Source organism: Rhinoraja longicauda, chromosome 10 (assembly GCF_053455715.1).
Source record: "Rhinoraja longicauda isolate Sanriku21f chromosome 10, sRhiLon1.1, whole genome shotgun sequence".
Lineage (NCBI taxonomy): Eukaryota > Metazoa > Chordata > Chondrichthyes > Rajiformes > Arhynchobatidae > Rhinoraja > Rhinoraja longicauda.
The window spans coordinates 27,821,564-27,836,827 of NC_135962.1; the positions used below are offsets into that span (position 1 = coordinate 27,821,564).

At 38.4% G+C, this 15,264-nt stretch overlaps 1 protein-coding gene across 11 annotated transcripts in view; it reads right to left on the minus strand.

Annotated features, from left to right (window-relative positions):
- klc1a (kinesin light chain 1a) overlaps nucleotides 1-15,264 on the minus strand; it is a 54,184-nt gene that overhangs the window by 18,818 nt on the left and 20,102 nt on the right. For 8 of the 11 annotated variants that reach the window (XR_013547730.1, XM_078406489.1, XM_078406493.1 and 5 more), the window contains 5 exons: nucleotides 14,347-14,446; nucleotides 13,892-13,944; nucleotides 10,698-10,765; nucleotides 8,592-8,700; nucleotides 7,217-7,378 (listed from right to left, as the gene is read on the minus strand). Coding sequence is in view for 10 of the 11 variants with exons in the window: in XM_078406489.1 (XP_078262615.1) it covers nucleotides 7,217-7,378; nucleotides 8,592-8,700; nucleotides 10,698-10,765; nucleotides 13,892-13,944; nucleotides 14,347-14,446 (492 nt within the window). In the remaining variant the exon portion in view is untranslated. Of the gene's footprint in view, nucleotides 1-1,457; nucleotides 5,762-7,216; nucleotides 7,379-8,591; nucleotides 8,701-10,697; nucleotides 10,766-13,891; nucleotides 13,945-14,346; nucleotides 14,447-15,264 lie in introns of those variants that run through there. The other 3 variants (XM_078406497.1, XM_078406491.1, XM_078406496.1) reach the window with 2 other exon arrangements.

A 15,264-nucleotide genomic window follows, 5' to 3' on the forward strand; every position in this document is an offset into this window, starting at 1 on the left:
CAGTTCAAGAATTAAGCGTAATCGGTACATTTTTCAGCTGAATGTTAGGTTTGCTCAGAGGCACAAATAGATATTAAACAGGTGTTAAATGATTTAAAATAAATCCTATTGGTCACCTTGTTGATAAAATGCACAAAGTTAAAGGTATGCACCTGATCATGAAGTAAAAACTACACAATTTTAATTTTTTTTTTCCAAATACATGATCATGTGCAATAATGCACATTTATTAACATATCAAGGTTTCTTGAACAATATTTTCAATTTTTTTATTTGGCTCTGCCAAATTGCTTTCATCGTAAGGTTATTTTGAATCCTATGTACATTTTTGGTCTTCAAAGTATGGAAACTATCTGGAAAGTTCAAAAATCATCTGCACGAACAGGAAGGTCACAAGGTTCGATCAATAAATGCACAAGATTCCATCAGAAAAGAATGTCTAAGGCCTTTTTCCTGGAGAAAGGGGATTCAAAAAGATAGTTGCAAATAAATTTCCACGAGAGTATTAAATTACAGGTCATGAGCTGTAAAACAACAGTATGAATTCATAAGAAATCTCTTCATCTGGTGAGCAATTGGAATGTGGAACTTATTTCACTTGGAGCAATTTAGGTGAATAATGTATGTATTTTAAAACAATAAAATGCAGGAAAATATTGAGTTAAGACATGGGAAGAAGCTTGTATGGAGCAGAAATACTAAATATCGTTTTCTATACTGTAGATGTTATGCAATATTTGCCAATACTGTTTGCAAGAAGACACAACTTTCCATGAGGGATCAAATTCTCCCTTTCCAACTTAAAAATCATGATAAATTTTGAACATATATTTTAGATAAGCTATGTAATACATGAAATTAAATATAATATCAAAGACATTCTTTCCTCCAGGGACACTGCAAAACTACAAGGTGCATAATTAAAGAGCTTCATTTAAATGCATAATCTATGGGCCAGAACAACTCAACGTTGACCGTTAGTAATTGCACTAATATGTCCTTAATTCTGAAGTCTATGTTACAGTCTACATTATAGAGAAGAAGCATAACTTACAATTATGTATAGAGCGGAACTGCAGATGCTGGTTTATACCAAAGGTAGACACAAAGTTCTGAGTAACCCAGTAGGACTGGCAGCATCTCTGGAGAAAAGGATGGGTGATGTTTTGGGTCCCGACCCAAAACATCATCCATCCTTTTTCTCCAGAGATGCTGCCTAACCTGCTGAGTTACTCCTGCACTTTGTGTCTATCTTCAGCAATTTACAATTATGTCACCGCAACGTATGCCAGGTACATATCGCAAGCCTTGGTGTTATAGACAATAGACAATACGTGCAGGAGTAGGCCATTCGGACCTTTGAGCCAGCACACCATTCAATCATGGCTGAACATTCACAATCAGTACCCCATACCTGCCCTCTCCCCATACCCCCTGACTCCGCTATCATTAAGAGCTCTATCGAATTCTCTCTAGTTCTAGAATTTAATTTTAAAGAGTGCAGGAGAAAAGGAAGCATTTCAAAGCAGATCACAGAGACAAAAGACAAATTAGTTAGATACTGAGCTAGTTTATTGAGAGTTAGAAAGGAGACATTTACACACACCTCCAGACAATCAAGAATCCATTAGAAAGCATTTAAATTCTCCAGAGAATACACAGTTCACCCAGAATAAAAAAAGCACTTATCAACAATAATATTTTCATAGAGTAGACCACGAGAGTTTAAATGAGCACATAAAGAACATGCCTGGGTTTTAGGGAAATTCTAGCTGTACACAATCATGCTTTTTAATATTTTTCTCATTTTAAAGCAGTAATTTTACAAGACAAATCAATAAATCTGTCTTGTGGTTACATGAGATACCAAATGGAGACTCAAATGAATGCAACACAAGCCTGATAACCAATAAACAGGTGACTGTGCAGTTAATTAACTTAGTATTAGATAGGTATTTTCATGCTGATGTTTATGTCCTCTATGATAGGTAGACTGCTGACATTGGTATAAATGGTTGATTCAGTCAATTGTGGTAATGAATTAATTTTCAGAGGGGAAGAAGTAACAAAAATACAATAAGCTACTCTACAGAATTACAACAGCCTTGGAAATGTTCTCTGTGAACAAAGTGCAGCTGAGACAATGTTACATATTGCAGTAAGCAGAGTTGTTAAAAGCCCGAAGATGGCGCATGCCATTCAAGTCGGAAACAGAATTAGTATCACAAAAGGCATCTCTGCCTGTCAGACAAAAATGTAGGGGGGAAAAGTCAAAACTGTGGCAGAATCTTCAACAGTTTCAATTGTTTAAGGTAAATACGCGAACAGTATTTCCAGGTCAAACTTTCTGCTCACCACTTAAAAAATCGAGCATCTTTGCTTAAATTACAAAAAGTACCTATTGCTTATATGTACAGCATTGAAAGAGCAAAGCAAACAGAGGGAAAGAAAAAGGATAGTACTTGGGAAGAGGGATGGGATGTAATCAGGAGAAAACATGAGGGTGGGTGGGAAAGAAACAGGCAGTGCGAGAGACAGAGAAAGACGCAGTTATGTAATGCTGAGGCTCTATGAGGTGTTAGTCAGGCCACATTTGGAGTACTGTGAGCAAACTTGGGCTCTGTATTTGAAGATGTGCTGGCTCTGAAGAGGGTCCAGAAGAGGTTTACATGATTCCAAGAATGAGTGGGTTAGCATATGATGAGCATTTGACAGCACCGGGCCTCTACTCGCTGGAGTTTAGAAGGTTGAGGGGGGACCTCATTGAAATAATGAAAGGCATACAGCAGATGTGGAAAGGATGTTTCCACTGGTGGGAGAGTCTAGGACCAGAGGTCATAGCCTCAGAATTAAAGGGTGCTCTTTTAGAAAGGAGGTGAGGAGGAACTTCTTTGGTCAGAGGATAGTTAATCTGTGAAACTCATTGCCACAGATACCTGTGGAGACAAAGTCAGTGGATATTTTTAAGGCAGAGATAGACAATTTCTTGATTAGAACGGGTGACAAGGATTATGGGAAGGCAGGAAAATGGGATTAGGAGGCAGAGATCAGCCATGATTGAATGGCGGAGTAGATTTGATGGGCCAAATGGCCTAATTCTACTCCTATAACTTGTGAACGTGACACAGAGACAGAGGGGGGAAAGAGCAAGGTAATTGGGGGGTGCTGGCAGATGGTGGGAGAAATGGAAGTACCAGGGTGGGGGTGTATTACTTGGAGTTGTAGAATTCAACATTCATACCTTTGCATTGTAAGCTACCCAAGCTCCCCTCTATTTAAACTTTCCTCTGCGTGGCAGAACTTGCCTCACCCTTCACAACTGCGCTTTTGACCGTCTCACTTTCTATGGTACAGTGGTTTAGCTATGGGCACTCGGATGGGCCTGTCATTTTATCGGGTATATCAAACAATTTCAGGTGCCATTCCCCAACTCATTACATCGACGACTGCATTAGGGCTGCCTCCAGCACCCATGTCAATTGTGGTCATGAACTGAGTTTCAGGTTGGAAACAGAAACAAAAATACAATAAGCTACTCTGCAAAATTACAACAGCCTTGAAAAAAATCTTTGGAAACAGGTGTAACTTAGACAGTATTATATTTTGCAGTAGTGGAGGGAGTTGTTAAAAGTCCAAATGCCTCCAGATTCAGGGTCAGTTTCTCCCCAGCTGTTATCAGGCAACTGAACGGTCCTCTCATCAGCTGGAGTGTGGTCCTGACCTCCTATCTATCTCATTGGAGACCTGTGCACTAAATCAATCTTTATCTTGCACTGAATGTTATACTCTTTATCTGTTATCTTTATCTTTCTTCTGTGTACTGGACGGCTTGACTGGATAGCACGCAAACAGAAGCTTTTCACTGTGCCTCAGTACACGTGACAATAATAAACTAAAATAAACGAAACAGCCATTCAAGCCGAAGACCAAACTAATATCACAAATAGCATTTATGCCTATCGGACAAAAAGGAGGGAAGCACCATGAATCCTGTGCATCTTAATCTACTGGATCAGCCTACCATGATAGTCCTTATTAAAGCCATTGCAGATATCATCCATTGCCTACCCTCATCAATCATCTTCATCACCTCTTCAAAAAACAAAATCAAATTGACAGACATAACCCACCCCACACCAAGCCATGTTGATGATCGTTAATTAGGCCATTCTCTTCCAAATAGTAAATCCTATTCTCCGGACTTTGTCAAGGCAACTCGGAGATACTAAGACCTTTGTTAAGCCCCCAGCAATCTCCTTTCTTTCCTCTTTCAATAATCTGGCACATATCAAATAAGGCTCCCGAGGACTTGTCTACCTTAATGCTCTTTAGAAGAATCCAACACCACCTCCTCATTGATCTCGAAATGTCCTGGCAAATGTTTATACCCCACACTGATCTCACTATCCTGCAGGTATTTCTCCTTGGTGAATATGAGGCAAAGTTCTTGTTTAATACCTTGCCTTGGGGTACATTCTCTGACTCAAGCATCAGGTTCTTCCTTTATCCTTGAGTGGTTCTACCCATCTCCCTAATCACCCTCTTATTTTTAATGATTTTCTTGAATCTGACTTGCCAATGCCATTTAATGGCCCCTTCTGGTCCTCTTAATTCCTTGCTTGAATTTGTTCCTGCTTTCTTTATAGTCCTCAGAGGCATTATCTGATTTTATCCCCAAGCTTACATACGCTTCCTTTTTCTTTTTGACCAAATTTATAATCTCTCTCATATCCAAGAATCCCTTACCTTGTCATCCTTGTTCCTGCTTACTAGAATATCCAGTCCTGAGCTCTGGTCAGCTAGTCTTTCAATGACTCCCAGATGTGGGATGTGGACTTAGCCAATAACATTTGCCCCCAACTCCCTAGCTCCTGCCTAATAATGTTTTAATTTGCCTTACTCCAAGTTAGTACTTTCTTTCGATTTGTGCTCTGCAAAATGATGGAATTGGCTGTTGACTCATCTTGTCAATACCATTGTTTCTCGGTGTTAGGACACCCGACAGCAAGCAAGAGTAAACTTCATGCCAGAACTTAGTACATAATTGTTTTTAAAATAAAGGATCACATATGATTGCTGCTGACAATAAAATTTCACTAAAAGTAATTTTGATATAAATCCCTTAGTTTGTGGTAGCATATGCAAGAAATCATATAGAATTAAAATACTAATTTTCATAAATTCTTAAGATGAAGATAACAAATAAATTAGTTATAACGTGTATTAATATAAAAATAACTTTTGCACTAATATAACAATTTTGACAAGATTATTTTTTGAAAAAAGTTATCACAATGACTATTAAAATGAAAATCTGTAGTTGATAAATTGGTCCAGTTACGTTTAAGACAGAATTTTTTATTTTCCTACATTCAAGACATGCAAACTTAATAGATGTTTAAGAAAAGCACAGACCTTAAGGGAAAATAACTTAAATAGCCAGTATTATGAGCAGCAATGGTCAATTAGAAATTTCATAATTAATTTTTTTGTAATCTGAAAGGCATTTCTAACAGCCGAAATGGCAGTGAAGGGAAGAAATGACCCAGAAATAGTGTCAACTATAAGGTATACTTGAAAATACAAAAATCCACATGGAAAAAAATACTTAAAACTCATATTTACATAAAATTGACAGCAAGGTGATTATATACTGAAAAAGTGAGCAAGCCAAATACAAGATAAATAAAGAATTGTACAGTACACAGTACCAACAAAAATACAAATTTACAAAAGATAACCTCTAGTCTCTGGATTTCTTCTGGGAATTCAAAAGGAGAAAGACAAGTTAGTCAAAAGATATTCTGGCCATTTCACATGCTACTTAGATATACGTTTCTTTGTCAACATAAGGCTAAGATACATTAACTATCAGACATTAATTAAAAAACAGAAGCGATAGATAAATATTATGCACAAAAGAATGCATTACTTATTTTCTGCATCAACTACACGAATACTTCAAATTGATTTACGAAATTGAATCCTCAAATACGAAATTGCATTCACCAATTTTGTTATGCAAGGTTCTGTTTATAATCTATTTGATAGAAAGGAATATGATAAATCAAGTAGTTTCCCAAGCAAAATATGTGCAGGCATCAACTGCATTTCTTTGGGTGTACCTTAGTTTAGTATTTAATTTTATTTTCTTGCAAATAAGTAGTCCTGCTTGCAAAATTTTAAGTATAATTGTGAACTCAAAGTTATTCATCTAAATATTGTTAGAGAAATTCAAAGCACAATATATAGTGAGATACTATGTTGTTTTACAATTACCACGAGTGCTTATTTATATAGAATATTGTCCATTTTTTTACATTTTTAAATTAGTTTGAAAGCATTTTCACATAATTCAACAAGCCAAAGATTGATGGTAAGATACTAAGAAGTATTGATGAACAGAGGGATTCCTGAAGATTGTTGGATGGTAGAAAAGGTGATTGAGGCAGTATAATAAATACTTGCCCTTATTGGACGAGCCAAAACTTCAAAAACACGAGGGTCCTGTTAGAACATTAAAAGTGGCAACGCAAGTAGATAGAGTGATTAAATGGTATGTTTGCCTTCATAGGTCAGGGCATTGAGTTAAGTCAGAAATTCATGTTGAAGCTTTATAGGACTGGTTAGGCCTGATTTACAGCTATAGTTTCTGCCATGTCCTAAACCCTATGTGAAATAAATTGATATGCGCTATTGGCAACACTGTTTCTTTCTGCTATGTTATTCAAATCAAACCGCTGAAAATTACTGGATTCTGAGATGTGACATTTCAATAAATATAAAACTGACTTAGAGCATCACAGTAACTGCAATTTGAACTGCAGTTTGAAGTAATTTGAAGTATTTCACCTTTGTTCATAATTAGAAGCAAAATGGGCTACTCAGTCCTATGCTGCCCTGCCATTCAATTAGATCACGGTGGATCAGGCTATTATAACCAATTCTGTGTTCCCATCTACTCCCAGTAACCTTTCAACTCATTGCTTAATGAGGACTTTTCAAGGAACCAGTAGACAAACATTCTGACTGCTTCCATTATCCATTAAGGAAGTGAGTTCCAAAGACTCAAAACTCACACAAAATATGAATGCCATCAGATTTTTTACACATGTTTACACACTAAAATCTGATAGTGTTAAAGACATTTACTAACACCTTTTACTAATGTTTCAATATTCTCTGTCTGTATCTGTGGACTGTGTACTGTACTTACCCCATTCCACTCCACGCCCATACTCACTTCCTCGCCACCATCAGGACCACTCTCATATTTTACCACATCCACATTCAAACTTTCACGGCTTCTTCTTTTCTCTATACTTTCAGGATCATTAAGTACTTCAGCTACTCTTTGTTTGTGGATATTATCAAGACCCTGGTGAACAAAGGTATGAATGTTATTTGAATTGTTTCTATAACAAAATTATGTTAAATTGCAAATAACCAACATTTTTTTAAGAAAACAGCAACCATATGAATAAAGCTTTAATGTATATATACAACAGAAATTAATGCTGTGAGGCAATAAAAAAAGAAACCTTTGCATTTATATAATGCCTGCAATTGAAACTCAAAATGCTTTGTGAGCAAAGTACCAGTCTATGCATAAATATGGAAACAAGATCTGCACATGCTGGTTTATACCAAAGTTAGACCCAAAGTGCTGGAGTAACTCAGCGGTTCAGACAGCATCTCTTCAGAAAAAGGATAGTACTGCCTGACACACCGAGTTACTCCAGCACTTTGTGTCTTTCATGCATAAATACTACCTGAGGAAACTCAGGTGACACCAGTCCGATAATGTCCATGTAATCAGTTTTAGCGATGGCGACTATAAAACATCCACAGTTCAGATGAAAATTCCCTGCAATTGTTCAAAATAGTTCCACCTGTTCTTACAAGCACCTAATTGATAAGACTATTTTAAATCAGTCATTTTAAAGATGGGCCTATGAATAGGCCTACATTTGGTACAACACAAGTCTTGAACTCAGAGCATTTTGTTTTAGAAGTGTCATCTCTATCAAGCTGATTAAGCCACAGCTGGAGTCTGTGGGAAGAACATGATTGCACCGGAGAGAATGGTGAGAAGATTCACCAGGATATTGTCTAAATGGAGCATTTCAGTTTTGAGGAGAAACTGGATGGGCTGAATTTGTTTTCCTCGGAGCAGAGGAGGCTGAAAGAGGTACACAAAATTATGAATGCATAATGTGATTGTTAGAAGAATTTGCTTGGGTGTGTGGTGGAAGCAGTACATTCATTGAATCGCACAGCAAAAAAAAAAAGTCAAGTTTTATGATATTTATGTATCTGGACGAGCATTTAAATTGCCAAGACATTGAAAGTAGGCAACTGATGTGATGGGCTGAAGGGATTTTTTCCATGACTTGTTGATTCAAATAACATTGCTCCTCTTAAAATGATGCACAAACATGTAATTCACATCTGAAATTCCCCACATATTGACCCAGTTCTGCAATGAAAGCAAATAGCATGAAATACACTCTCTACACGGTTGAATTTACTTTGTTTTTTATTGTACGTGACAATTCTAAACCAATACTAATAGGTGGTTAAAATCGTACTTGTTTACGAGATCTCAAAGCTGCTTCTTCCAGTGTTTCTGCTGCTTCAAACTTGCCCTGACGTTTATAAAGAGCCCCAAGATTCTTCAATGTTGTCGTCACTGTTGGGCTGTTTGGAAAAAGAGAAATGAACACAAAGGATTTGAAACAAACACATTAAGGTTTTGAAACAAACACATTAAGGTTTTGAAAAACACATTAAGATTTTGAAACAAACACATTAAGATTTTGAAATAAACATATTAATGTTTTGTAACAAACACATTAAGCTTTTGAAACAAAACTCCTTTAATTCGGGAGTACCGCAAAGATCTACACCTGTTAACTCCAGATATTATGGCTGGGGATTCTCAATACCACTAATACTTTTCCACTTTGATGGACATGGGCTAGAGGTTTAGACTTTAGACATACAGTGCGGAAACAGGCCCTTCGGCTCATCGAGTCTGCGCTGACCAGTGGTCACTCCGTACACTAGCACTATCCTACACACTAGGGACAATTTACACTTTTACCAAGACCAATTAACCTACAAACCCGTATGTCTTTGGAGTGTGGGGAAACCGGAGCACCAGGAGAAAGCCCACATGGTCACAGTGAGAATGTACAAACTCCATACAGATAGCACCCGGATCAAACCTGGGTCTCTAGTGTTGCAAGGCAGCAACTCTACCACTTCGCCGCCATAGGTTCCCATTGGTTTGGAGCACATCCTTGAATCTTTTCCTGTGTGCCACAATCTGCTTGCATAGCAGAACATGGAATGGAGTGTTTCAGAAATCTGGTGTTAAGCCAACCCAATGTAACCAACCAACCAAGAGCCTCAACATGGGACTAATTGGCATAGAAAGGGGTGGACATTGGTTTGCTTATCCTTCCAGTGAATTCAGAAATTTCTGGAAAAAGTCAGCACTGGAGACATTGATAGGTTACTGAATAGTGTCCCTGTGCATTTAAGTAGCAGGAGAATCACGGTTAGTTGATGGACACATGAGAGAGAATGGATTAAGGGTAAATAAGCATACAAATGAGACTGGTGGGAATTGACCGAATGGATTGACCGAATAGCCTCCTTCTTGATCATAAAGGCAGATTATAGATCCATGCTGGATTACAACTAAAATCACTGCAAAATTATTTAGCGGGTCTGCATAAGTTTAAAATCTTAAAAGTGCATATCAATAGTGTATCTGTATCCATTTGCTGTCAAAACCTGCTTTGCACATTACACAGGAGTCATCTTTATCAGGTCATGGTAGATACCATCAAACTACATGTTAATTGTAGGTTAACTACAGTAGCTAAGTTACATGTAAAATACTTTTTTTTAACCTTTTCCTAAAATGGGTTACCTGTGTTATCTTGGAATAGAAGTTTAAAGTTCACACTGTAGCCGTATTAACTCCTCTAAAAGAATGCATTAAAATGGTGTCCCTTTTTGACAGAATATCAGCTGCCAAAATTCATGCTACTAATATACACTGAATAATGAAAGGCTTAGATAGAGTGGAGGTGGAGAGGATGTTTTCTGTAGTGGGAGAGTCCACGACCAGAAGGCACAGCCTCAGAATATAAGGATGTACATTTAGAATGGAGACAAGGAGGAATTTATTTAGCCAGAAGGTGTTGAATCTGTGGAATTCATTGGCTGTGGAGGTCAAGTCATTGGGTATTTTTAAAGCAGACTGATAGGTTCTTGATTAGTAAGGGCATTAAAAGTTATAGGGAGAAGGCAGGTGAATGGGCAAAAACAGATCAGCCATGATCGAATGGCGGAGCAGACTAAATGGGCCAATTGTGTTCCTATGTCTTATGATCCAAGTACACATGAGTAAAGCGATTGATGTTCTTATTTATTTTAAATATTCAGAACTCCGGATTAAGCAGGAGAGTATACAGCCTCAAGGTTGTAAAGATATTGCACTATTCTTTTGCAAATAGCTAATTGATACTTGAATACGGGTGTCAGAGGTTATGGGGAGAAGGCAGGAGAATGGGGTTAGGAAGGAGAGATAGATCAGCCGTGATTGAATAGCAGAGTAGACTTGATAGGCCGAAAGACGAAATTCTACTCCTATTCCTTAAGACAAAAATGTTAAAATATACCTGTCGACTTTGCATGCCTTGTACCAGCCTCCATACTCGCCAAATGTGGTGCCATCTTTGGATTTCCCCTAAATAGAATACAATAATTTAGTCTGTGCAACATACGTGGCTGACTCATATACAAAATGATCAATAGAAACAAAGTAGAGAAAATTATGTTTCAACGGTGGCAACTTAAAACCATAAAAATGTGGTATTTAGATGTGCCAGAGAAGGCAGGAATGAAATTTCATTGACATTTGCCCACATATCCATCTAAACCTTTCCTATCTATATACCTGTCCAAATACCTTTTGAATATTGTTATTATACCTGCTACAATTACCTCCTCTGGTTGCTCATTCCACATACCTACCACCCTCTGTGAAAAGGTTGTTCCTCGTGTTCCTATTAAATCTTACCCCTCTCACCTTAAACCTATGTACTCTGGTTCTTGATTGCCCTACCCTGGGTAAAAGACACTGTGCTCTTACCAATTAATTACCTTAATGATCTTATATACTTCTATAAGATCACCTCTCAGCTTCCTGCACTCCAAGGAATGAATTCCTATCTTGTCCAATCTCTCCCTATAGCTTAGGCCCTCGAATCCTGGCAGCATTCTCGTAAACCTTCTCTGCATTTTTTCCAGCTTAACAACATTCTTTCAGAGCAGGATGACCCAAACTGAATTACAATACTCCAAATTTGGCCACACCAAGGTCTTGTACAACTGTAACATAACTTCTATACTCAATACCCTGACAAATGAAGGCCAATGAAGGCCAATGTACCGAAAGCCTTCTTGACCACCATATCTACCTGTGACACCACTTTCAAGGAAGTATGAACCTGTACTCCTCAATCCCTCTGCTCTACAACACTCCTGAGAGCCCTACCATACACTGAAGGTCTGGCCTTGGTTTGACTTCCCAAAATGCAGCACCTCACACAGTCTCCTTTAACCATTCTTCAACCCACTTGCCCAACTGTTCAAGATCCTGCTGTCATTGTTGATAAACATCTTCACTGTCTACAATACCATCTACTTTAGTGTCATCAACAAACTTACCCAACATGCCTTGTACATTCTTATCCCAATCGTTGATATAAACCACAAAACAGCAATGGATCTTGCACCATCTCTGAGGCACACCAATAGTCACAGGCTTCCAGTCCAAAAAACAATATTCCACCATCACCCTCAGTTTCCTTCCATGAAGTTAGCTATCCCTGGATGCCATACAAAACTAACCTTCCCAAGCAGCCTACCATGTGGAACCCAATCAAAGATTTTGTTGGTCCTCATAGACGACATCTACAGCCTTGCCCTTGTCAGGCAAGGAGGGAGAGAGAAAAAGGGAAATTATAGACCAGTTAGTCTGACATCAGTGGGGAAGATGCTGGAGTCAATTATAAAAGACGAAATTGCGGAGCATTTGGATAGCAGTAACAGGATCGTTCCGAGTCAGCATGGATTTACGAAGGGGAAATGATGCTTGACTAATCTTCTGGAATTTTTTGAGGATGTAACTAGGAAAATTGACAGGGGATAGCCGGTGGATGTGGTGTACCTCGACTTTCAGAAAGCCTTCGACAAGGTCCCACATGGGAGATTAGTGGGAAAAATTAGAGCACATGGTATTGGGGGTAGGGTACTGACATGGATAGAAAATTGGTTGACAGACAGAAATCAAAGAGTGGGGATAAATGGGTCCCTTTCAGAATGGCAGGCAGTGACTAGTGGGGTACCGCAAGGCTCGGTGCTGGGACCGCAGCTATTTACAATATACATTAATGACTTGGATGAAGGGATTAAAAGTATCATTAGCAAATTTGCAGATGATACAAAGCTGGGTGGTCATGTGAACTGTGAGGAAGATGCTATGAGCTTGCAGGGTGACTTGGACAGGTTGTGTGAGTGGGCGGATGCATGGCAGATGCAGTTTAATGTGGATAAGTGTGAGGTTATCCACTTTGGTGGTAAGAATAAGAAGGCAGATTATTATCTGAATGGTGTCAAGTTAGGAAAAGGTGACGTACAACGAGATCTGGGCGTCCTAGTGCATCAGTCACCGAAAGGAAGCATGCAGGTACAGCAGGCAGTGAAGAAAGCCAATGGAATGTTGGCCTTCATAACAAGGGGAGTTGAGTATAGGAGCAAAGAGGTCCTTCTGCAGTTGTACAGGGCCCTAGTGAGACCGCACCTGGAGTACTGTGTGCAGTTTTGGTCTCCAAATTTGAGGAAGGATATTCTTGCTATCGAGGGCGTGCAGTGTAGATTTACTAGGTTAATTCCCGGAATGGCGGGACTGTCATATGTTGAAAGACTGGAGCGACTAGGCTTGTATACACTGGAATTTAGAAGGATGAGAGAGGATCTTAACGAAACAAATAATATTATTAAGGGGTGGACACGTTAGAGGCACGAAACATGTTCCCAATGTTGGGGGAGTCCAGAACCAGGGGCCACAGTTTAAGAATAAGGGGTAGGCCATTTATAACTGAGACGAGGAAAAACTTTTTCAGTCAGAGAGTTGTAAATCTGTGGAATTCTCTGCCTCAGAAGGCAACGGAGGCCAATTCTCTGAATGCATTCGAGAGAGCTAGATAGAGCTCTTAAGGATAGCGGAGTCAGGGGGTATGGGGAGAAGGCAGGAACGGGGTACTGATTGAGAATGATCAGCCATGATCACATTGAATGGTGGTGCTGGCTCGAAGGGCCAAATGACCTACTCCTGCACCTATTGTCTATTGTCAACCAACTTCACAGTCAAAAAAGTACTTTGCAAATCCATTTTCTAAACTACAGATTTTGTTCCTGACAGGAAAATATTCCAAATTATTTATCAACATGGAAAAGTTAAAGTCACGCACTTCTTTCATATAGAATAATACAGCACAAGAACAGACCCTTCACTGCCTACTTAAACTAAAACCCTACAATCTGCATGTGTTTCACATCCCTCCATACCCTGTTTATCCATGTGCCTATCTAAAAGTCTCTTGAACACTACCATTGTATTTGTTTTCACCACCATCTCCAGTTGCACAACTCTGTGAAAAGATTTGCCCTGCACAAGTCCTTCAAACTATGCCCTCTAGTATTTGTCCAACACATATCCAAGATAATTTTTAATGGATTTTATTCATTTGAAGCAGAGTTAAATATTTCATACAAACCCCCGAAAACAATGACAATGTTTTACCATTACCTTGCACTGTTCCTCTCTTTCCTCGGCGTGCATCCATATAGGTTTATTTTCATCTTGGAAGAGAAAATTGGGTTTTTTTAGGGATAGAAGTGGTTTTTGACATTTGTGGTTTTTGACATTTGAATAATTTAACCTTCACAATCCTTAGAAATATTTCAAAAGTAAAATATTAATTTGATTTGAGACAGCACAAAAAGGATGTGCAATACAATGCAAAAAGAGTAACAATTCAGATACAGCAGAAGGCAATATCCATTTTTTAGCATATTGTTTATTCATTATTGCCTGTGAGCCTCAAAAACCTGCTTATTAGTTTTGTCACTGGCACAAAACAATGGAAAATAAACAAGCAACATTTATAGATACGTTTTGCTAACCATTCCAAGTGAAAATTAGTAAAATTCTGCTCATTGAAATTAAATGGATTAAAAAAATCACCATAACCATCCACTCACCATCCACACAACCAAATTCCCTCTCGTGAGCACGAGTGAGAATCTCCTTGTACAATGTTTCTGCTTGCTTGAACTTTCCTTGCTTCAGGTAGCAAGATGCCTAGAAGAGCAGAAACCTATTATTAATTCGGAACGTAGGATTTAAAGCTGCAATATATCATGTCAATAAATTCCCATCAAATGTATAGCTTTATTAAACTGTGTGCATCGTTTCAATCATTTGCAAATTTGCTCCTTTTACTGCTACAGCATTTTAACTTTTAGCTTTTAAACACATAATTTTTTTCTCCTGTCAAAATGCATCACTTTGTGCTGATCTATTAAAATTTATTATTTTCAAAATTAATCCATGGACCAAATCAAGCTGGTAAGGATGGCTACTCATAAAGGGAACAGTAACATTCAGTTACTCTCAGATAAGTTCAAGGCTTGCATGGACTTACTGTCAAGTCTGGATGTTTGAGTGGCAAAATCCACAAATCCAGTGGATTTTAAATCCCTCAGAACATTAAAGCATTTAAAAATTGTTCAAAATCCTCACCAGCCTGACAGAAGATGAGAATTCATTCCCAAACTTACCTCCAGCCTTAGGCTATTAGTGCCTTTAAAAAAAAATGTAGCCTATATAGTTGTGTCAACTCTGCACTCCAATTTGCGGGGTTTATAATTTCAGAATCCAGGTCCACAAATTAGTCTTAAATTGGGCAGAGTTAACTGAAGGCATTAGATAGGAACCTGCAAAGGCTGATTAGGAAAAGCTGTTTGCAGGTAAGTGGGATAATTTTAAAAGTGAGATACGAAGAGTTCATGGACAGCATATTCCTGTTAGAGTGAACAGCGAGTCTGGAAGGATGAGGGAATCCTCACTGACAAGGTATATTGATGGTTTAAAAACCTGACGGATTGGTTAAGGAGAAA